The sequence below is a fragment of the Aegilops tauschii genome, chromosome 7 (genome assembly GCF_002575655.3).
Source record: "Aegilops tauschii subsp. strangulata cultivar AL8/78 chromosome 7, Aet v6.0, whole genome shotgun sequence".
NCBI classification, from domain to species: domain Eukaryota; kingdom Viridiplantae; phylum Streptophyta; class Magnoliopsida; order Poales; family Poaceae; genus Aegilops; species Aegilops tauschii.
Genome location: NC_053041.3, coordinates 189667512 through 189690056, shown reverse-complemented (window position 1 = coordinate 189690056; position 22545 = coordinate 189667512). Strand labels below are relative to the sequence as shown.

The 22545-nt window shown below is 43.1% G+C and overlaps 2 protein-coding genes and 1 long non-coding RNA gene across 4 annotated transcripts; 2 read left to right on the top strand and 1 right to left on the bottom strand.

Annotated features, from left to right (window-relative positions):
• Positions 1-5106: 5106 nt before the first annotated feature.
• On the top strand, positions 5107-7062 carry LOC123494896 (protein FAR1-RELATED SEQUENCE 5-like). The gene has a single exon (XM_045231386.2). It carries the CDS (start codon positions 5107-5109, stop codon positions 7060-7062), a length of 1956 nt encoding a protein of 651 aa, XP_045087321.2.
• Positions 7063-10552: 3490 nt separating this feature from the next.
• LOC120968805 (uncharacterized) lies at positions 10553-15678 on the bottom strand. Of its 2 annotated transcripts, XR_012190221.1 has the most exons (5): positions 12470-15678; positions 12129-12297; positions 11915-12004; positions 11502-11800; positions 10553-11424 (listed from the first exon to the last, which is right to left on the bottom strand). XR_012190221.1 is itself a non-coding variant. In XM_073505852.1 (4 exons), the coding sequence occupies exons 1-4, from the start codon at positions 12595-12597 to the stop codon at positions 11615-11617; spliced, it is 573 nt and encodes a 190-aa protein (XP_073361953.1). In that variant the 5' UTR covers positions 12598-15678; the 3' UTR covers positions 10553-11614. The 2 variants fall into 2 exon arrangements, 1 of the variants encoding a protein (XP_073361953.1); XM_073505852.1 differs by having other exon boundaries at positions 10553-11800.
• A 4788-nt stretch (positions 15679-20466) lies between these two features.
• Positions 20467-21818, top strand: LOC120969399 (uncharacterized). The gene is made up of 3 exons (XR_005763567.3): positions 20467-20936; positions 21195-21252; positions 21351-21818. It is a non-coding gene; the product is annotated as an uncharacterized lncRNA (long non-coding RNA).
• Positions 21819-22545: the final 727 nt, after the last annotated feature.

Sequence of the window (22545 nt, the reverse complement as noted above, 5' to 3'; positions counted from 1 at the left end):
ACTTTCTGATAGACATTGAGCCGCTCTGTTTTTAAATTTGAACTTCTATGTTTATTTTAATAGAGAAAATATTTTTTATAAAAAAAAATTAGATGCTTTTTAATGACCTTCTTTGGGTTTTTTCTGGATGAAATTTTTCGGTATGTGATACCTCCGAACTTAGATTTTTCTGAAACATGAACTTCATGTTATTTTGAAAGCAAAAAATTACACGAGAATATACATGCACACTGCAACACCAATTCGTAGTACACACAACACTATGTGCTACTACACGCATGCAAGCATTACGCTGGTGGAGGTGCTTTGGTAGCAGCGCGAATGGAGTTGTGGTTGCGAGTCGCGTCCCGTCGGCGTCGGGTGGTTCGTTGATTTTTATACATGAACTTTCTAGAGGTTTTTTTCTTCATGAATTCCACACGCTGGTGTTGCGAAATGTCAAAATACATGGTAGTAATATATGAACTTTTAGGGCAATAATAAATGAACTTCTACAATACATATTTTTTTTGTTTTCTCATGTAAACCAAAATCAGAGAAGCATATTTTTTGGACTTCTTGGTTTAGTTCTTTGAGTAAATACAAAAAATCCTAGTTTTGTAATAATTATTGAACTGGTTCATAATTTAAATTTGAACTTCAAGATTGTTTTTTATTTAGAAATGGTGAAAATCTTTTTTATGAATTTTGAACTACTCTATATTTAAAATTTAAACTACTGCATTATTTTATTTTGAACTTCTTGTTTTCATTCTTCAATAAGCAGGAAAATCTGAATTTTGTATAACCATCGTACTGCTCTGTTTTGTTTATTTGAACTTCTAGGATTTTTTTTAACAGAGAATATCCCTTTTGTTAGTAAAATTGTTTGATATGCTTAATTTTTTTTATTCTACCTTCTTGGGTTTCTAATAAACTTTGAACCTCTTTGTCTTTTAAACTTGAACCTCTAGGTTTTTTCTATAAACGGAAAAATCCATTTTTTGGAAAATTTTGAAATGATCATTTTTTTAATTCGAACTTCTAGGTTTTTCACTTGTGTGCACGCATTTTTTAGAGAGAGAAAAATTGTGCGTAAATTTTTGTGAAGTAATACATGAACCCGCGGCGGGCATTAATATTTTGAACTTCTTTGTACACATTGTCAACATGCATCTTTTTTTTCAAAACCAAAATCTCAGCACAAAGTAATAGAGAAGAGAAATGGAGTATGAACACAAAGGTTCGTCGTGTCAGTGCTGCATGTACATTATATTAAGAAGTCAACCACTTTATGAACAACATTTTTTGTGATTTTTTATGAAAAGATCTTCGGTTACATCAATTCCAGATACACAACAAAAAGAAAGAACTATGGTCGGATGAGGGATGCTGCCCAACTTTTTTGCTGCTCATCCAGATACACAAGAGAGAGACCGGTGCTCTGTATCCTGCTCCCTGTGTGAGATGCGAGAGGAAGGTCAGTATGCACAAGGGGAGAAGGTCACCTTTTTGGACGTGGGGGCAGAGTTGTGTCGTTCATGAGAAAGAAGGGCTCTCTCTTGGTGCACGCGTATCTCGGCTTCATCGCGCCGCCTAGGAGGAGTCCTCGAGCGGCAGTACCTGGTCCTCGATGTCAAAACTTGTATCCTTAGCTTTTCTGAACTTCAACAACATCTTCCTTTTTTCTCTTTTCAGTCTACATGTTGGCAAAGCCTCCACGGCTGTATTATGCTATCTCACATGACCTCTCACTGGAAGAGAGCAGGCACACGTAGAAGTAGTATTGTTTTGCGGAATATAAATAATGAAGAAGCATTACTCTCGTGCACTAGTAAAGGTCATGTGTGAGAGCTGATGCTTTGCAGTCTCATAGTATGCCAAGAGAGACATGCTTAGCTCGATAGTGCGGAGCTTCAGACATGCTCAACTTTATTTCTCTGAACTTTTATCATCAGACTCTCTGAACTTCAGTGCTTCTCATTTTGTTCTATCTCAATTTTGTTCTACAGTAGCCACAACGCCGCAATGTTCAGTAGACCTTGTGAATGAAACTGGCACTTGGGGGTTCTTTTCGGCATGCTGTATGGGCGCACATAGAACACAAAAATCATGCAAGAACTAACATAGAGAAAAATAGGTAGGGATGGACACCGGAGATATGTATCGCAGAGGACTGTGCGCAGTCGTCCGCATCGAGGAAGGTTGACCTGAGGCTGTAGCGCCCGGGGAAAGCCAACACAGGGAGGAGCCGCCATGGTGGGGAGGCCAGCCCGGGGAGGAGCCACCGTGGATCAGCAAGATGGGTGAGGGGGCTGCCGGGGCACTCGCCGGGGAAGAGCCGCAGTGGTAGAGGGAGCGGCCGGAGATCCTGTTGGTGGGCGGCAGCGGCGCGGGATCCTAGTGGTGGACGGCGGCGGCCTGGGATCCTGGTGGTGGGCGGCGACGACGGCGTTGGTCGTGGGCGGCGACGCGGTGGGAGGTGGGACAGCGGCGCGGTGGGAGGCGGCATGGTGGGCGGCGGCGATTTGCGCGGCGGGGGATGCGCCGGATGGAAACGTGGGAGTTGGGTCGGGTGGTTTTCTTTTGGGGCTGTCTATTTGACATCTGACTGTTTTCCTTTTTGAAAACATTCAAATTTCTTGTCCAACGACAATGTTACAGCTGTACTACCAGGACAGTCATAAAAAAAAGAAAAACAACACGCTAACGGGTCCAGCAACCATCCAACCCGCTTTCTCCAGAAAAACAAAACCTCCACCTATTCAGGGACCACAAACAAGACCTCCACCTATTCAGGGACCACAAACAGTACTCCCAGCTTGCAAACCACGCAACATGTCAAAAACGCTATACAAAACCCCCACCTCCAGAAAAAACGCTAGACAGATCTCACCTAACCGGATCTGGTGACACCCATGGAAAAAGGAGAGGCGACCATGACAGATTGGGGAGGAGGAGAGCTCCCAGGAAGAGAAGAACGAAGAGGAAACGCACAGATCACAAACGGGGATGAACCTGCTGATCACGAAAAAGCTGAAGACCATGATCCACAGGTCAGCAACTCCTCTGCATCATCTCTTTTTTTCACCCCCTCTTATGTCTCTTACGTTGACAGTTTCACAAAGATTTTCCTTCGATCTACTCTGAAACATAGGAGAGAGATCAACATCAGAACCACAACAAAAAAATTGCACTGTAAATCCCTCTAAAAATGACTATGTAACTAGTCTTGTATCCTCTAAATTTACCGTGTAACTTTCTCTTAAATTCCAGAGTAAAAGTAGTTGCAAAACAAAATGAAGTAATTACAAAAATGCAAGAACATATACACTACAAAAAACACAGTAAGTACAGTGAAAAAAACGTCCTAAAATTCCACAGTAAAAATAGTTGCAAACAAAAAGAAGTAATTACAGAGCAAAGAACATAGTAAATTACAGTACAAAAAACACAGTAAGTACACTGTAAATTCCTCATAAAAACGCAGTAAGTACACAGAAAAGTACACTGTAAATTCCTCCTAAATCCCAGAGTAAACTACTAGTTACAGACAAAATGCTTGAAATTGCAGACAAACTAGTCACATAGTAAGCCAGATTCAGTGAAAAAAAAAGCTAGAGAAATACAGAGTAAAACATGTCAAAAACTAGACTTCAAATTGCACTGTAAGTATGCGGGAAATTAGAAATGTAAAAAATACATTGAAGCTACCTAGAAAATTCCACTGTAAAATGCTTGGTAGCTGATGCTTCTTACTGTAGTATTGCATTTTTCAGTAACATGTCATACAGCATTCAAATTTTACTCTGATGCTATCTTGAAAATTACAGAGCAATACCAAAATTTACTGTGATTCTTCTTTCGTTTAATTCTTAGGGGAAATTTACATTGAAAGTACACGAGAAATTACACTGAAAAAATGCACTAGAAAAATGGTCCTCATGATTGTGTTCTTTCTATTGCTATGTTCTTTGTTGCTCATCATTATGTTAACACTGACATTGTACTGTCCAAAATGTTTAAGGAGGGGACCATGATGAGGGCAGTGATTGAAGAGGATCTACTGAGATTATCACAGGAAGAACTCATACTGAATGTGAGATGCAATTGCAAAAACTTTTTTTAATATACATAAAAGGGTAAAAAGCTAACACAATGATCATGCAGGAATCATTTTCTTTCACTGCGCTCCTTCATTCGAACATTATATACAAGGTAAACTTCTAAAAATCATTAAATACACAGTACATTTCATGTGATGGTTAAAAAAAACTTCTGATGAACCTTGCAGGTACATTCAGCAGATGGATCTACGAACATTGCCAAAACTATGTACGAAAACTCCAGGAGCAAAACAAAGGACAGTATCATCACAACAAATGATGACCATGTAAAGCAGAACTACATCTGAATAACTATTACAAAAGAAAATGCCGAGTAAAAACACACTAACAATCATTAAAACTTACTTTGCAGACACTGGAGGCAGACTTGCATCAAGAAATGCCAGTGGCCGAAGATGGAGCAGGAGAATCCGATCCATGGGACACAAACCTGAACGACAACATCAATCTGCAACAGGTACACACCACAAAAATTCAGAAAAAGAAGAAGCACATAACGATTCAGAAAAGTAACTAAAAATAAAAATCCCTAAATGTTGCAGGAGCCTAAAGAAGTTGATCCCAGTGGAGCAGCGGCTAACACGAACTCTAGTACAGGCAGGGATGAAGGAGAAAGAAAAGAACCAGAACACTCACTAGAACAAGATGGAGAAGATGAATTCCTCGACGAAGAAGACATTGAAAGATTCCTGCAAAATGAACAAGAAGCTGCGTCAGAGGGAAACCTGATGAACACTAGCAGTAATTTCAAGCCTCAATTAGGCATGCAGTTCAAAACAAAGGAAGAAGCTCAGGAATATTTCAATTTCTACTCGAAAGTGGCAGGATTTTCAGTGGCTACAGTAGCAATCTCAAGAACATCAAGCAAAAAAGGAACAATGAGGTGACAAGGATCACTATGAAGTGCAACAAGTGGGGCAAGACAAAAGAAATAGATAAGGAATGCATAGTGCCCATGAGAAAATCTACAGTCATAGCTAAAACAGAGTGTAAAGTCGTCATGGTCATATCAGAAAAAGGAGGCATGTGGGAAATCACAAGACAACAACTAGAACACAACCATGAGTTAACCCCAAACAGTAGATTCTTCAGGTCACATAAGTACATGTCGGATGAAGAGAAGTGCTTGATAAGGGTGTTGAAGCATACAAACCTGGAAACAAGAAGGATTGTAGCTGTCTTGGCTTACTTGAGAGGAGGAATGGCTCATCTGCCCTACACAAAGAAACATGTCACAAACTATGCAGCAACAATTAACACAGACATCACAAACTCTGACATGATGGAAGTAGTGCAAATGTTCAACAAGAAACAAACAGAAAATCCTGGCTTTTGCTACTCGTTTGAGCTAGATGGAGAGAATAAAGTGAGGAGCTTATTCTGGACAGATGTGAGGTCAAGAATGATGTATGACATATGTGGAGATTGCATCAGTTTTGACACTACATTCCTAACAAACAAGTACAACTTGCCATTTGCACCCTTTGTTGGCATATCCCCACATGGCAACACATACTTGTTTGCTTGTGCATTCATCGTCAATGAGACAAAAGAAACATTTGCTTGGTTGTTCGAACAATTCCTGATGGCTATGGGAGGAAAGCATCCTATATCAATCATTACAGACCAGGACAAGGCAATGCAAGCAGCAATTGAAAAAGTCTTTCCTAATGCTACCCATAGGAGCTGCCTCTTCCACATAAAGAAGAAGGCAGAGGAAAAAGCCGGGCCCTGCTTCCAAGCTAATGAGGGACTCTATGAAGATTTCCAGGACATTGTGGACAACTCCTTGACAGTTGAAGAATTTGAAACACAATGGCAAGAAATGATAGAAAAATACCAAGTTCATCACATCAAGTACTTCAACGACATGTGGGAAAACAGGAAAAAGTTCATCCCAGTGTACTTCAAGGACAAATTCTTCCCATTCATACAAACTACAGCAAGAAGCGAAGGGACGAATTCCCTTTTCAAAAAAGGGGTTGGAGCTAAATTTAGTGCTACTAGCTTTTTGAGAGAGTATGACCGGATACTTGATGTTGTGCATGACAGGGAAGAAGAGTGCGACCATGTTAGTAGAAACAAGAAAGTTGCACAGAAAGCATTTTGGTCAAAATACAGCATAGAAAGGCAAGCACATGAGCTATACAACATTGGAATATTCAGGAAATTCCAGTTTAAAATGGCAGACACAACAAGGCTGCATGTCTTTGAGCAAGAAAAGGACATATACTACATTGTGACACAAGCTGAAAACTACCCCCAAGAGGAAATCCGGAAAAGGTTGTACCTAGTGCAAGTTGGAATAAAAGAAGAAGAATACTCTTGCATCTGTTGCGCATTCCAAAAAGATGGCCTGCTGTGCTCGCACATACTTCGAGTGATGATCCATCTCAACATCGAGAAGATACCAGAAAAGTACATCATTGACAGATGGAGGAAAAATGACTACAAGCTTGATATTACAAAGACACCAGCTGTTGCAGCTGAGAACTCCACACTAAGGTACAATGTGTTAGCAAGGAAATTGGTGCATGTGGCATCAATAGCTTCGAAGAAGAAGAGGAAATATGAGTATCTGTTGGGAGAATTAGACAGGATACAGAAAAGGTTACGGGAAATGGATGATGAAGAAGAAACAATGGATGAGGGGCAAAGTGCAGCAACAAGAACAGTTACATTTGTGCCAACAGCGGGAGAGGGAGAAGGAACAACATCAACATTCACAATTCAAGACCCAGATGTAGCAAAGACAAAAGGCAGACCAAGGATGCTAACTATTCGTGAAGCAATAAAGCAGAACAAGTTCTACAAATGTTCACACTATGGATCGCAAAAACACACAGTAAAGAATTGCACGAACCTTGACAAGGTGTACAACAAGCCTAAAGGGAAACAACCTAAGCAGTCAAACCCAAGGAAGGTCAAGAAAAGTAAGTACAAAAAATTGAAATGAGCTCTACTTGATTGCAAGTATATAATTTAATACCACTCATTAGATACAGGTGGAGAAAACAAACGAAGTAGCCAGAGCAGCAACGGCAAGAAGAAGAGCAAACCAACAACACAACACAACCCTGGAGCACAACCCTCCAGAGGAAGTGAAGAAAACAATTGACCATGACATGAGGGAAATGTGAAAAGACAGGATGACAAGGCAAGAAAGTGAAGATGAGTAGGAGGGAAAAAGTGTTAGGAAAAACTAGTAGTGAACAAGGAATGTACTGTGATGGAAAAGAAGTGTTGCTACCTATTTTTGAATTCATTGTTGGTCATCAACGATTATCAGTGTTGCTACCTAATTTCGTTGTTTTACTGTAATTGAGAGGAGTGTTGCTACCTAATTTCGATCTGTTTTGACCGAATTAAACTACAATACATACATTTCAACAAAAATGTAAAAGAAGCCTATAGTACATTTCAGAAATATGTGGGAGAGGGGAATGTACCTGACAAAGACTGAAGAGAACAAAGACGGTGAGTTAAAATCGACGAGATGATCAATAAAAGAACAAATGAGGATGCAGATTCTTCACCTACAAAACACATATCAACGTCAAAACTGTGAAAATTAGGGAAATTACATAAACTTTACATCCTACATACAATGACTACAAAGACATGAACAATGATATTACACTCAAATTCCGAAGTGGTTCCACTGTAAAATATGCGGTAATTATAGTGTGGACACCAAAACATTAGTAACACTTTGAAATCCATTGACTTTGTAGTGATTGTTAAATACATTGAAAATACAGTGGAAATCAATGTACAAAAAACAAATGGAATTTACATTAATTTATGCATGAACTTACACTCTAAAACTTTGTTAATGCTTACACTCTAAAAAACGCATGAACTTACAGTGTAAATTTCCTAGGACTTACACTGTAACTTCCAAAAGTTTACAGTGTAAGTCCTAGCAAGCCTCTGAATTTACAGTGTGGGAAAGAAGCATAAGAAATGGAAAACCTACATAAATTCATGGGAATAAACATAGAAAAATCTGCGGTAAACTACACTACTAAAAAAATACAGTAACAAAGAACCAAAATTACACTCCAGAACAAAAGAAACTAGCTAGTACGACAAAAACACTACAGGAAACAGCTATTTTGCCGTCTGCCACAGCGGACGGCAAAGGCTCGAACGGCGGACGGCAAAGACCTTTGCCGTCAGCCGCGGACGGCAAAAGGCTCCGGCAAAGAAGGCTACGGTAAACAGCTGCTTTGCCGTCTGCTTCCTGCCGGCTGACGGCAAAGGCCCTTTGCCGTCTGCCGCGGACGGCAAAGAGAGCGGACGGCAATAATTGCGCTGTCAGTCCGTTAAGTGGCTAACGGCAGGCCTTTGCCGTCCGCCGCTGACGGCAAACTTTCTAGTGCCTTTGCCGTCCGCTTCCGCCTCGCCCGCCGCATCGGCCGCCCCCGCTTCCGCCTCGGCCGCCGCGTCGCGTCGCGTCGGCCGCCCCCGCTGCCGCGCTGCACGGCTGCCGCGCTGCCGGCTGCCGCCTCGCCTGCCCCGCGTGCCCCGATGCCTCGCGGTCAACGCCGCCATCTCGTCTTCCGCGCGCCGCCCTCTCGTCTTCCGCGCGCCGCCGTCTCGTCTTCCGCGCGGCCATCTCGTCTTCCGCCCGCCGCCCTCTCGTCTTCCGCGCGGCCGTCTCGTCTTCCGCCCGCCGCCCTCTCGTCTTCCGTGGCCCGGCGCCTCCGTGCCGCATTCAATCCGCCCGGCGCTATAAAACCCGCCCTGCGCGGCGAGTTTGGTCACACCGGCCACCTCCTCCACCGCCCCGCCCCCCTCCTCTCCCTCTTCACACCGGCGTTCTCTTCGCGGGATGGCGTCCAGCGACTCGGACTCCGACGGCGCGGCACCGGGCGGCCACTGGCCGTCGAGCCTCACGTTGGGGCAGACGGAGGACCTCGCTCGGTTCGGCCTCTACGTGCCGCCGGCGGCGAAGCTGCCGCGGCCGTGGAGGATCTCCGCGGACGGATTCCCGACGCAGGGCGCACCGGCGACGCCGGCAGAGCTTCGCGCGCACCCCGGGGGACGCTACAACCGGAAGGGCCGCCGCCATTTTTGGAAGGGCAAGCGGTTCGACGACGTCATCGGCGCCTTCAAGCGCGCCGCCCGAGGGCTCCCTGTCGGCAATCTCTCCCATGGAGCCGGGCCCTCCCAGCCGCGCAGGGCACCCGCTCCCACCCCCGCCCCAGCAGCCCCGGCCGAGGTTGTGATCCCGCCGGAGCAGGCGGCGCTCCAGCAGGACGGCGACCCGGAGGACACGCCCGGGCTCCTCGCGATCCTGGCGCAGTCAGCGGAGGAGGCCGCCGTGGCGGCGGCGCTGGAGGCCCAGGAGGAGGCGGCGCAGCAGGCGGCGATGGAGGCGCAGCAGGCGGCGATGGCGGCGCAGCAGGCGGCGCTGGAGGCCCAGGAGGAGGCAGCGCTGCAGGCGGTGATGGCGGCGCATCAGGCGGCGATGGCGCCGCCGGAGTGGCCGCAGGTGCCGCCGGAGTGGCAGCAGGAGTGGCAGCAGGCGCCGGCGGCGGAGGAGGAAGAGGATTCGGACGACGTCCCGGTGGACTGGGACGACGTCGCGAACCGCTCCAGCAGCGACGATGACGGCGGCAACGGCCCGGCCATGATTGACCTAGATAGCGACGCCGAGTAGTTTTTTTACTATTTATTATGTACGAACTACTTTATGTACGAACTTTTTTTAGTGTGTTGTTTGCGGCCCTAAAACTAAACTAAAACTAAACCTAAAACTAGAAAAACAGAAAAAAAGGAAAAAAGGGGTAGAGCTCACCTGAGGCAGGGCCGGTGGAGGAGGTCGCTGGTGGAGGAGGGGGGCGGGGCGGTGGAGGAGGTGGCCGGTGGGGGGCCGGGGCGACGGGGCGGCGGGGCCCCGGGGCGGTGGAGGAGGGCGATGGGGCGGCGGGGCCCCGGGGCGGTGGGGCCGGGGCGCGGGGCGGCGGCGAGTGCTGGGGCGGCGGCGCGCGGCGCGCGGCGGCGGTGGGGTGGGATGTGTGGTGGGATGTAGTGCGCGTCGGCGAGGAGAGAGAGGGAGAGAACAGAGAGTAACGGGCGGGGGGGGGGGGGGTACGGGCCGTTAGGTAGTCTTCTCTTTGCCGTCCGCCCTTTTGCCTCTTTGTCGTCCGCTGGCAGACGGCAAAGAGGTGGGGCGTTAAGTTTTCCCCAAACGGGCGGGGGGTGGGGGCCACCTCTCTCTTTGCCGTCCGCCAGCTGACGGCAAAGAATCTTTGCCGTCCGCTGGCGGATGGCAAAGAGCCCGCAGATGGCAAAGAGCTTCTTTGCCGTCTGCCACTTCTTTGTCGTCCGCTTTTTGGTAGCTGATGGCAAAGAGCTTCTTTGCCGTCAGCTAGCAGACGGCAAAGAGCTGGCAGATGGAAAATTAGCTGATTCCAGTAGTGAAAGGCACGCCCAAACTTAAACACAAAGGAAAAAATGAAAAAGCCCAGCAAGCATTCTTTTACCTGAAAAAAATTGAACTTGTAACTTTAACAATTTGAGTTTAATTATTGGGGGGCTTTAGAAAAGAATTAAACCAACCCTGCAATAACAAACAAAAAGACAAAAAATGATTAGAATATACTAAACACCCCAAAAAGGAAAAAACAAAGATAAAAGAATTTGTTGGGAGGAAATTAACCTTGATAACCCAAGAACGTCCAATTGCCGCTGAAGCAACCATGCTTAATAATACATTAAAAAATAAAAAGTAAAATCAAACAACCACTAAAAGGAACAAAAAAACAACAGATAGAACAAAAAAGAGACAATGAAACCATCCTCCTCATACTACTCTGTAAAAAAGGTCACTAATTCACAACATTAAAAGTCAAAACAGCCGTCCAATACACCATACATGACATGTAGGCCAAAGTGTACAAAATTGTCGCATTTAATCACACTATTGAAAAAAAACAATGCCAGCAGTACTACTATCTAAAAATCTCTCGAAATGCCTAGTTTTAAGCAAAGCCTTCAAATGTCGGAAATGCATCTTCCAGGAACACCTAAGCCTTGGCCTGTACAAAAAACAGACTTTAAACTACTTCAACAAAGAATAAAACACATCAAACCAAAAATCAAAAGAAAAGCATACCAAAAAAAACTCACATCATCAAAGAAGTGTGTGACAAAAGTCTTGTCGACACTGTTGAAACCACTGAAATACAACTCATTTGCCAATCTGATTCTTATGTTGTCAACATCAGATGCGCCGAACATATTGCCAATTGGGGTCCTAGGAGTCCAGTGCTTCAGGTACATGATCGTAAAAACACCACAATCATCCCTGGAAAAGAAAAAGAAACCCGTGAAGATAAATGGACAAAAGACACACCCAAAATGGAAAAAAGGAAAAATACATACCAATTATTTTGCTGAGGAAGAGTAGGATACACAATGTCAAAATTCTCAAAGTCGATGCGCTTACGCAGTATAGGAGTCACAAACTGATCCCAGATTGTTATGAAATTTGCAATCTAGATTGAAAGGATGGAATAATAATGAGTGCAACAACACATGAAAATGATTACCAATTTGTCACGGATTCCCAGATGAAATTGATTCTTTGCCCCGTACAGAGAATCAAGAAATGCAAAAGCCCTCTCCTTCAAGCAAACAACAAAGGTAAACCAATGGTTCTCCTGTCCAATGGGAAAGAATAACTGCAGACCAAAATCCAGAACAAATTAGACTTCAACAGTGAAAAAAATAACTAAAAAGAACAAAAAACAATAACGAGACACACGCACTAAAAAATGAAGCATAAAAGAACTAACCAGATCACTTCTCCACATTGGGAAAGCACTGTTAGCACCAGTAAAAGCGTTGCCTACAATATCAACATCAGTGCCTCTCAGGATGGTTTCCTGAAAAAAAGAGAAGAGATTATAACTACAAATCTGAAAAACGAAAAGGAAGATAAAACCACAGTTAAAATGCTTAAATAAAAAATGCCACAAAATAACAAAAGAATGACATAATACAACATACCCCGACATAAGAGAAAAAGAAATGTTTCTTTGATACTGACGGGTGAGCTTGTTTGAACAGATAACGACAAACGCACAAAATCAAGAAATTATCCACATGTTCTCTTGACTTCAAAGTTGCAAGATTACGATAGCTACAGTAGGCTCGGTCATATCGAATTGCTTCATACCTGTGAAAAAAAAACCAAAGAAGAAATATATTCACACTAGGAAAGGAGGTAAAAATTAGAACCTACTAAATTGACAGCTACAAACACTACCAATCTAAAAAGAAATTCAAACATTAGCATTTGATAAATCATATAGAAAAAAGGAAAAATACACAAGGCCAGCAAAACGTACTTGCACCAACTTGCATGATTTCCAATTTGCACCATTGCGAGGTGGTGTCGCCTTTCTTTAGCAGTAACAGGAAACTTGTTACCCTGAGCAACATAAGGATCCGAGTTAAATCTACCTGGTAAAACCATCCTGCGAGGTTGATGACCACCAGATGAACCACTAGGAAAAATGAAAGATGCGCCATCAGCTTTAGGAACTTCAGCAGGAGAGAGATCTCTAGAGGCATTGCCGGAAGACAAGATTTCTACTTCTGGACTAGCAGCAGCCTGAAAACATCACAAAAAAGTAGCAGAAGGAAAAATAAAAAAAGGATGAAAACAAAAGGAAATAGGATGGCTAAATTATAAAAAAGATGAAAACAATAGAAAAAGGAAGAGAAATTGCAATTACTTTTTGATTCTTAGGGAAACGACTAATTGACTGAGCTTCTACCAAGTTGAAGTTGTTAAGCTTGTTGTAAGCAGCATCATTAGATCTTGAAAGGTCTTTGCATCTATCAACAAAACTGGAACTCCCAACAATTTGAACATCGTCTACTGCCTTCTAAAAACATACATTGAGAAAAACATGGAAGAAAAACCATTAGATTAAGAGATGCAATAACTAACTATGCTGCAACTACCAACAGACACCAAAAGACTATAGTGTAAAAAACTCTACTCAATTACTATAAGCTCACAAAAATTACGGTGTAGAACTCTACACAATTACAGCATAAACCCTATGCTGAATTACAGTGCAAAACTCCAAGAAAATGCACTGTCAAAAAGTCTAGGAAAAATACACTGTAATCCCCACCAAAATACAGTCCACACAAAAAACAGGGCACAAACTCTGCTGATTTTTACACTGTAAGCCCTAGGGATAATTACAGTTCAAAAATACAGTGTAAACCTCTACCAAACTACAGTGTAAAAGCCTCAGGAATTACATTGCAGAGTTACAATATTCAAACACACAACTTACAGTGTAAAACTCTACTTAATTATAGTGTAAAATTCTGAAAAATTATATTGTCGGCCATACTCAAATTACAGTACTAAACACACAACTTACACTGTAAAATTATGGATAATTACATGGAAAGTAATGCAAAACAAACAACCCCCAAACCATACATTGCAAGGAAAAACTATATGAGATTACATTACAAAAATTCTGGAGATTTACAGTCAACAAATAGCAGTCATTCAATATCATGCTAACTACAGTATAAAACTCCATCGAGCTAAGTCAACCACACAAATGCAAAGTGAAGCATACTTACAATGAACTTCACACATACAAATACAGAGTCATCATGCAAAAAAAACACTCAAACTAGGGGGAATACAATTTAAAACAGAGATAAACTGAGAATCATAGACCAAAAGCATACAAAAAAACATGGCAAAAAAGAATCAATAAACAAAAATCATAAAGAAAAAACACCAAACCTGATCATTAATGTGGCTTGAGGAGAAATTTGACTTTGAAACTTAATAAGGAGGTAACTTCACCATTTCAATGCAATCCTGTTAACAAAAAAAGAAGGGACAAACAGAAAATCAGAAATAAAAAACAAAAAAACATCTACTAAACGAGAAGACAAGACTTAAAGTTCAGGAATAATTACCTCATCATTCGCATGATCAATCGAACTCAAGAATCTTTGAACAACATACTGAGAGCACTCAACGTCATCTACCTGATATAAAACAAATGAAACATACAAAATCAATACTGAAAAAAACATGGAAAATCGAATGAAACAAAAAAATAGCATAAAACGATAAACAAAAGAGGTAGATGCTAACCACATTACGGAACCGCTGCGTCAAACGAGTAGGAACCAGAGGCGACAGTCCACCAACAGAAGAGATACCCTCTTTAACTTTGGGTTGTTCAATGGAATCTTCAGGATGCGATTGGACACCAAGAGAGCGACTGAAATCAGCAAAACTTGGTTTTCGAAAATCTGTGACAACAACCTTGCGCTCACACTTCTTATCAAGACCGGCTGCACAAAAACACAAAAGATGGTCAGCTACAAACAAAAAGAAAATGAAAACTATGCCCTGGAAATAATTAAACAAACAATTACCTGATTGCATCAAAGAAGAACCAACAGCAGGAAGTGGACACTGCATTGTTGAAGGGGATACACCTACAAAATGAAAACAAACAGGAACACATGAACAACAAGAGAAAATCTAAAAAGAAGAACCCACGGGAGAACACAAAAAATACAAAAAAGAAAAAGAAGTGGAAAGATCAAACCTATAGCATCAGAAGCACTTTTTGCACAAGATAGAGGAGCCATTGGAATTGCACCTTCAGCATTAGCTTCATTCACCACACTCTGTCAAACAAAAACACAAAAAATGATTAGTGCAAAATGCATCAAACAAATAAAAAAATAAACTATTGTTACTAGACAAATACCTCAACACACACCTTAGGAGCTGGAGATGAGCTAGATAATACTACTGGATTGACGAAATCCCCATCCGAAATAACATTTTCATTCAGATTGGGGATTGGGGGCTGGACTTGAGAAGACGGCTTTTCGACAACATTTTCAAAGTTTTTTTCAGCAATGAAAGAGTGAATAGAAACAGACTTTTTGCCTTTCAAAAGGATAAAGAAACAAACACTAACATGAGCAAAAAACAAAACAAATCATACAATAAAAAAAATTACATAAAAATATAAAATAAAGACAAAATCAAAGAGAAACATTAAGAAAAGAAACTAACCAAAAGAGAAGTTGCTCAGAGATTGAAATTCACTTGGAGAAAATTTTGGTGTAGCAATAGATTTCGCAATCAAAGGTGAGTTTGCTATGCAATCAAGAACATCAATTACAAGAGATTATGACCATTCTACAAATAGCTTAGGCTTGTCTTTGTTACTAGCTTTAACAAGGTCTATAACTACCTGAGCAGCCTGAAAAAGAAAAAGAATTGAGTAAACCCACAAGAATAAAACAACAGAAAAATAGAAAAGGCAAAAAAGAGCATAATCATAACTATGCTAACCTCTAACCCAAAACGAGCACCAAATGATTTATGGACATTCATTTCGAAAAGTTTGGCATTGCAAAAGGGAACATCACCATCCTTGCTTGCTGAAGATTTCTCGATAGACTGCTACAATGACAAAAAAAAAAGTTGTCATCACAACATACAGAGAAACTAACATCAAAAACAACAAAAAGGAGAAAAGCAAAAAACCAACCTGCGGATGAACTGAAGCACACAGCTGCTTTAGAGGCCTCTTACCAAAAGAACGGCTATTGTTTCTATCGAGCTCTGAAAATTGCTTAACTTTGTTGCCTCTCCAGGTTAGGATCCGAGGCTTTACATCAGAGACAGAGTGAATACCAAAATTAAGTTGGTCGAGGTAACAAACCTAGAAACATAAGAACAAAAGAAAAAGATTAAAATGACTATAACATCACAAAATCAAACTAAAAAAAGGAAAAAGAGAAGAACAATAACAAGACTTACAGCAAAAGCGTAGTGACAACCGCCAAACGTCACTGATCTTTTGGAAGCAACTTTAGTGGAATCCTTGAACTTTTTTATGCAACTCAACAGCCACTCATAAACAAATTTTGACAGATCATAGTTACGCACAGAAGGACAATCCCGGAAGATGTGAAGGTACTTTGGGCTAGGACTGAGGCTAGAGTTGGGACAAAGGAATGATGAAAAAGCAACAATCATGAAACAGATAAAGACATCTTCATCAGGCAACTCAACTGTGGTTGATTTTAGCTTGTTAGCAAAGAAGGACACGGGAGGAATACTGGTCAAGTTGAAGTGAGAGAGGATAAAATCACGGCCGGATTCAGCATCACACACAAGTGGCTCACCATCTACTCGAAGGTCGAGGATGTCATGAATATCATACTTGGTCATTGGGATAAATTTCTTTTTGAGCTGGAATTCAGATGAAAGGACATCAAACCTACTGGCGAGCCACTTCACTAACCTAAGGGGCACCTCGGTCCTAACAAACTCTAAGAGACAGCCCATGCCATATCTCTGGACAACATCTCGATACCTAGAACATAAACCATCAACAACACCAGAGAAGAACTTCCCAGAATATCTAGTGAAAGTAGCACAAGTAGGATAATCGCTAGAGCGTTTCTGCCTCTACAAAAACAACAAAAGAGAAACACCATATCAACCACTCAAAATAATTACTTCGCATTACTATTACTAAGTACAAAAATACTTTACAAATACATCAAAAAATACAGCTACTAAAATAATTGGACTTACTCTAGAAAATAGCAAAAACAACATGAGTGGAAACACATATCAAACCAGTCAAAAAATAGCTTCAGATTACTATTACTTAGTACAAAATGAACATTGCAATACATTGAAAAAATGCAGTTACTAATAATTGGACTAACACTACAAAAAAAATTCATTAAGATAGAACTTCAACCATTTTTCTTTCACAAAGTAAAAACTGCTGAAAACAGAAAAGAAAATAGGAACTAACCACATTCCTCCTTGAAGCAGATGATAATTTCCTCTTGAGGCATTTTACTTTCTGAAAACATAACAAAAACACAACTATCATGCATCAGACAAAATGTAAAAAAATGAAACAAGAATGAAAAGTCCTAGATAAAATAAAACATACTCGGTTAAGATAGAACTTCAGAAGAGCTTTGTCAAACCCTCCTTCGTCACTAGATAATTCCTGCAGAAAAAAGGAAAATCATTAGGCACAGGGAAAAGAACCATCTTCTGCAAAAATCATAGACAAAATAAAAAAGAAGCAGAAAATAAATAAATACCATAGACACAGGCAAAGAACAATCTCCTGCAAAATCATCAGGCACAAATGCTTCACCTCCAGAATCAGCACTATCTAAAGATGATACTACAGGAACATCCCAATGGCAAACTTTCCGTAGCTTGCCCATTTAAACCTAGAAAAAGGAAAAAACAAAAACATAAGTAACAGTGAAAAAGCATCCAACTAAAACTCAAAAATACAAATGTAAGTATACAACATAATGCACTGTCATTACATTGTAAAAACTAGCACAACTACATTATAAGCATTGGATAAAAAATATACTGTAATTACAGTATAAACCTAGCACAACTGCACTGTAAGTATTGAACAAAATTACACTGTGATTGCATTGAACAAAAACAGAAATTACATTATAAGACTAGCACAACTACACTGTGTATTGGAGAAAAAATACACTGTAATTACAGTGTAAAACTAGCACAACTACACTGTAATTACAGTGTAAAAACTAGCACAACTACACTGTAATTGAACAATAAAATACACTGAGATTATACTGTAAAAACTACCACAATTACAGTGTAAAAATTAACAGAAATTACACTGTAAGACTAGCACCATTATACTGTAAATGAGTGGGTTTGCAATGCAAAACTAGCACAACTACACTGTGAGTATTGGAAAAAAATGCACATAAATTACAATGTAAACCTAAGCACAACTACACTGTAATAGAACAAATAAATACACTGAGATTACACCTGTACAAACTAGCACAATTACATTGTAAAAACTACCAGAATTTACACTGTAAAAGGCTAGAACCATTATACTATAAATGAGTGCATTTACACTGCAAAACTACCATAAAAAGAACACTGTAAAACCTAAGAGACATTACATTGTAATACTGGAACAAAAAGGACACATAAAGTCAGAGAAATACACTATAATTACACTAAAGTGGATATACTAAAACTATGACATGAACTACAGAACAAAACAACAACACTCAAAAATTATAGGCTGGCATCAGCTTTAGGATCTTCAGAAAATATTATAGCGTCTTCAGAAACATTAGCTTTAGGATCCATCGCTGAAACCTATTGCCTACCACGCCTACTTCCACATCAACTATAGGCCGCATAAAAAAATACATATCAACGACGACAAAAACGTACTTGGGAGGGGCATAACATTTGGGCTGGGTCCACAACAAAAACATAATACAACGGCATGGCGCAAAACGGTAGCAATGAAACTCTACAGGACAAGATGCAGTGAACAAAAAAATGCCACTAATAGGTTGCAAAAACATATATCCGCAGGACAAGATGCAGTGAGAAAAAGTGGAGAGCAGAACTTCATGCGCATACTGCAGCCCCTTCATCTTAGATACACTCATATAATGGTGGAAAAAACATAAAAACAATCATCAAAAATACATGAAAAGTACACAGCAAACAGGAACAAAAATACATAGGGATGACTTAATAAACCACCGGGATGAACAACATGGGACAAAAACAACACAAAACTAGACAAAATTCAGGCGCTATAACCACAACTCGATCTACAACCACAAGCTACAGGATCCGCCGCTGAAAACTAACAACAACTACGCGTACATCCACAACATCTACAGAAAACTAACCTCTGCGCCTACCTATACATCAACAACTAGAACGCATGACGGGCGCTCCTGCACAAAAACTGCAGGAACACACAGATCACGCGCATGCAAAACTACGGGTGACACAACTAGATCCTACCAGATATCACGCGCGCGCCCATGGCGAACTAGAACACCACGGCAGCAACATACACATCCCGCGAAACCCAAAAATCACCTAGATCTGAAGCTACACGGCCACAAAAAGCAAGGGCAAAACGGCCGAGAAGGCAAGGCAACAAACCAGCGCAGCAACTAGATCCTACCAGATATCACGCGCGCGCCCACGGCGAACTAGAACACCACGGCAGCAACATACACATCCCGCGAAACCCAAAAATCACCTAGATCTGAAGCTACAGGGCACAAAAAGCAAGGGCAAACGGGCGAGAAGGCAAGGCAACAAACCAGCGCAGCTGCGGGCGACGAGGACGAAGAGGGTGCCGTCAAAATCCTGCGGCGGATGAGCTCCAAATCGCCATGAAATGGGGAATCGCCTCCAGGAATCGCCACGCCCTCCGCCGCTCGACCTCTCACTCCCTCTGCCTTATCCAAATGAGAAAGGGGAACCGTTCATCCGCCGCAGTGCCCACCCCGCTCCAAATTCAAAAGCGACAAAGACCAACAGTGCCCACCGGTTCGGCCGGGTCGAGGAAAAACGGGCGGATCCAGAAAACCGCGCCCGATAAACAAAACCGACCCGAAAACCAGCGCAAAAAAAGCAAGACCGAGCACGAATCTCGACGCGAGATCAAACGGACAGAAATTCGAACGTCAGCGAATTACAAAACAGCCGACTGTAAATTAGCAAATCCGTTTCTTTTTCTATTTTCTCAGAGTTCGGGAACAGGTCCGCGCCTTCTTATAGGACTGTTGTGATCAGGATTAGAATAGTGTTGTCCTATATATATGACAAATCTTTCCTACAAGCAGTGGTAATTACCACCACTTGCGTTTTGTATGTTATATGTAGTATCTATCGAAACCAAGAGTATGTACGTGTAGTATATAGTATCTATCAATAATTAGGTAGTATATATACTAATTTTTGGGTAGTACCTACCATGTTTTGATAATGCTCTTTTTAATATACAAATATGTACGTATTTCACAAATATAACAAAAACTATGGACTCATATGCAATTTTTTTCATTTAACTTGCTTTGAAATATCTTAGATATAATATATGAATATAATTAAAATAATAAAATAGTATATATATAGTAGCACATGGTAGTATATGAGACATGTGAGGTAACTACCACCGGGTGGTAGGATGGATTTTCCATATATATATATATATATATATATATATATATATATATATATATATATATATATTCTGATCCCAGGATCACAATAGTTATTTGGATCGTGGCACACCCGAGCCGTGGAGGTCCTCCCGAACTCTCGAACCGACCAGCGTCGTCTAAAAAAAAGGCCCGTCCCCCGACCCCCTGATCCCATCAGCGCCGAGCCCCGCGACTCCGATGCCCCACCTCGGACCCCCCGCCCCCGCCCCCGCCGCCGGTGCCGAGCCTCGCCCCGAACCTCCCTGCCATTGGTGCCCCACCTCACCTCTCTCGCCTCGGCCCGGAGCCCCCGCCGCCAGTGCCCTGCTCGTTGCCGCCCCCGTCCCCGCCAACCCCTGGTGTCGCCGCCGCCCTGGCAATCCCAGGCCCCACCGGCCTCCTGCTGTGGCGCTGCCGCCGTGACGCGATGCCGGCCTCCTCCCGCGACGCCGGCGGCAGCCCCTGCCACCACGTGCAGCCGCGGCCCCTCTCCGCCGCCGCCGCCGCCGCTGCCCCAACACCGGTGATGCCCACATCTCCTCTTCCAACTCCGGTACAACTTATTCCCTTACCTCAAGGTCCTCCCCAAAATGGAGATCCCCGTCCCTGCTCCCCAACCTGGCCCCTCTTCTTCCGCCGCCATCGCCTCCACATCACAGCTCCGGCATGCAGCTCCGAGTGCCTCTGTCTCTGCTGGGTCTAATTGCCTCCGCCCGACGTCGGGCTCTATAGGTCAGCTGTTCTTCTTCACCTAGGTCGACTGCTTCCTTAGATTTTGTAGAGCACCATTCTATGCAGTAAAAAAATGGATGCAGCCCAAAGTGTCGATTTTCAGCAGGGCAATCTGCTCATTGACTAGTTTTGTGCGTTCAAAAAATAGTAGGACAAAAGTTGATGAATCAATTTTGTATAGTAAAAACAGTGGGCCACTTGCTTCGTACTTGTGTTATTTGATTTTTGAATAACAGAAGTTCTCTTCTTTGTCTGCAGAAAACCCCAGTATATCACATTTGTTTGTCGTTATGGTCTAAAAATGGCATTTTTGCAGGTCAGTTTTGCCTGATGCATCAGTTCAGTTGCAAAAAAAGAAGAAGAGCACTATACCTTGTTGTCTAATCCGCTGACTTCTTTTTCTATACTATGTAGGTCAACTTCGCCTGATGCGTCAGTTCAATTTCATAGTGCATGATAGGCATGATCCAGTAACCATGGCATTCCATCCCCACAGGCCGACGCTGGCCGTCAACCCAACTACAGCTGTCCCCGGCCACCACACAAGCACTGTTAGGAATAAGCCACACGGTGGCTGTGGTGGCGAGTGTGCGTGTTGGTGGAACTGGGCATCAGCCGTGTCGAGTCTATAGGTGTGCGTTGTGTACGTAGTTTGAGTTAGACTCCAGTTTGTTATTGCATGCAAGATTGGTCAAGTCGTGGAGTTAGTTAGTGGCCGTGAGAAATGGCCCTAGAGTTAGCCCATGCATTAGTTTGTTACTAGACTACCTGTGCATGGTGGGCGTGGCGTGAGTTTAGGATTAGTTGGTAATGGTGATACTCTTGTAATGCCTATTTAAGTTGAGTACGTGAATGAAAGCTAGGTGTGGGCTGAGAAAACAATGTAGTGCTTGTGGGTGCCAAGGGAGAGTCTCGGCAAAGCCTGTGTGTTCTTCCTTGGTGTATATGCGCGCGTGTGTGTAAAGTTCATCACCATGTGTGTGTTTGTGAGAGAAGAGAAGAGAGAAACCTCAGGAGAGTTGTGAGATGCAACTAGAGGGAGGAAGACGACGTGGCGCTGCGAGGAGGCGGCGCCAACATTTGGTACTCAGAGCCAAGTTCGAGGGGCGGCCGTGGCGCGCGGCGACATCCGCGGAGCGCGCAGCGGACATGGAGGCTGCGGCGCGGGGAGAGCGCGGTGGGGCGAGGCACGGAGACGCGGCACGCCGGCGCACGGAGCTGTGGGTTTCGGCAGCGGCAGCGAGTGGCGCTCGACGGGGTGCAGCACGGCGGTAGCTGCATCGGCGGTGGTGCGCGACAGCGGCCGGCAAGGGGGCCGCGTTGCACGGCATCTGCGGCGGCTCGTGCTGGAAGCACACGGTGGCGTCGGACAGCATCAACCATGGCGACGAGCTTGTCGCATCGGGCATGTGTATGGGCGTGTGCCGGGCGCGCTGGGCGCGTCGGGTCCACGGCGGGTCGTGCGTGTGCTGTGCACGGGCGTGTCCGTGCACGAGTGCAGCTTGTGTGCGTTCTGTTGGCGAGATCGGGGGGAGCGCGGAGTTGGTCCTAGGCGGGCTCACACGACCCGGACGTGTGTGCATGTCGCGGGAGTGGGCAGAGCGGGCCG

Bases quoted from the DNA above. Each gene is read 5' to 3' on its own strand.
- LOC120968805 (XM_073505852.1), bottom strand. From the start codon at position 12,597: ATGGTTTTACCAGGTAGATTTAACTCGGATCCTTATGTTGCTCAGGGT. The intron at 12,298-12,469 runs GTACGTTTTGCT...TTTTTTTCACAG, and splicing joins AATCATGCAAGTTGGTGCAA to GTATGAAGCAATTCGATATG. The intron at 12,005-12,128 runs GTATGTTGTATT...TCTTTTTTTCAG, and splicing joins TCTTTTTCTCTTATGTCGGG to GAAACCATCCTGAGAGGCAC.
- LOC123494896 (XM_045231386.2), top strand. From the start codon at position 5,107: ATGGTCATATCAGAAAAAGGAGGCATGTGGGAAATCACAAGACAACAA.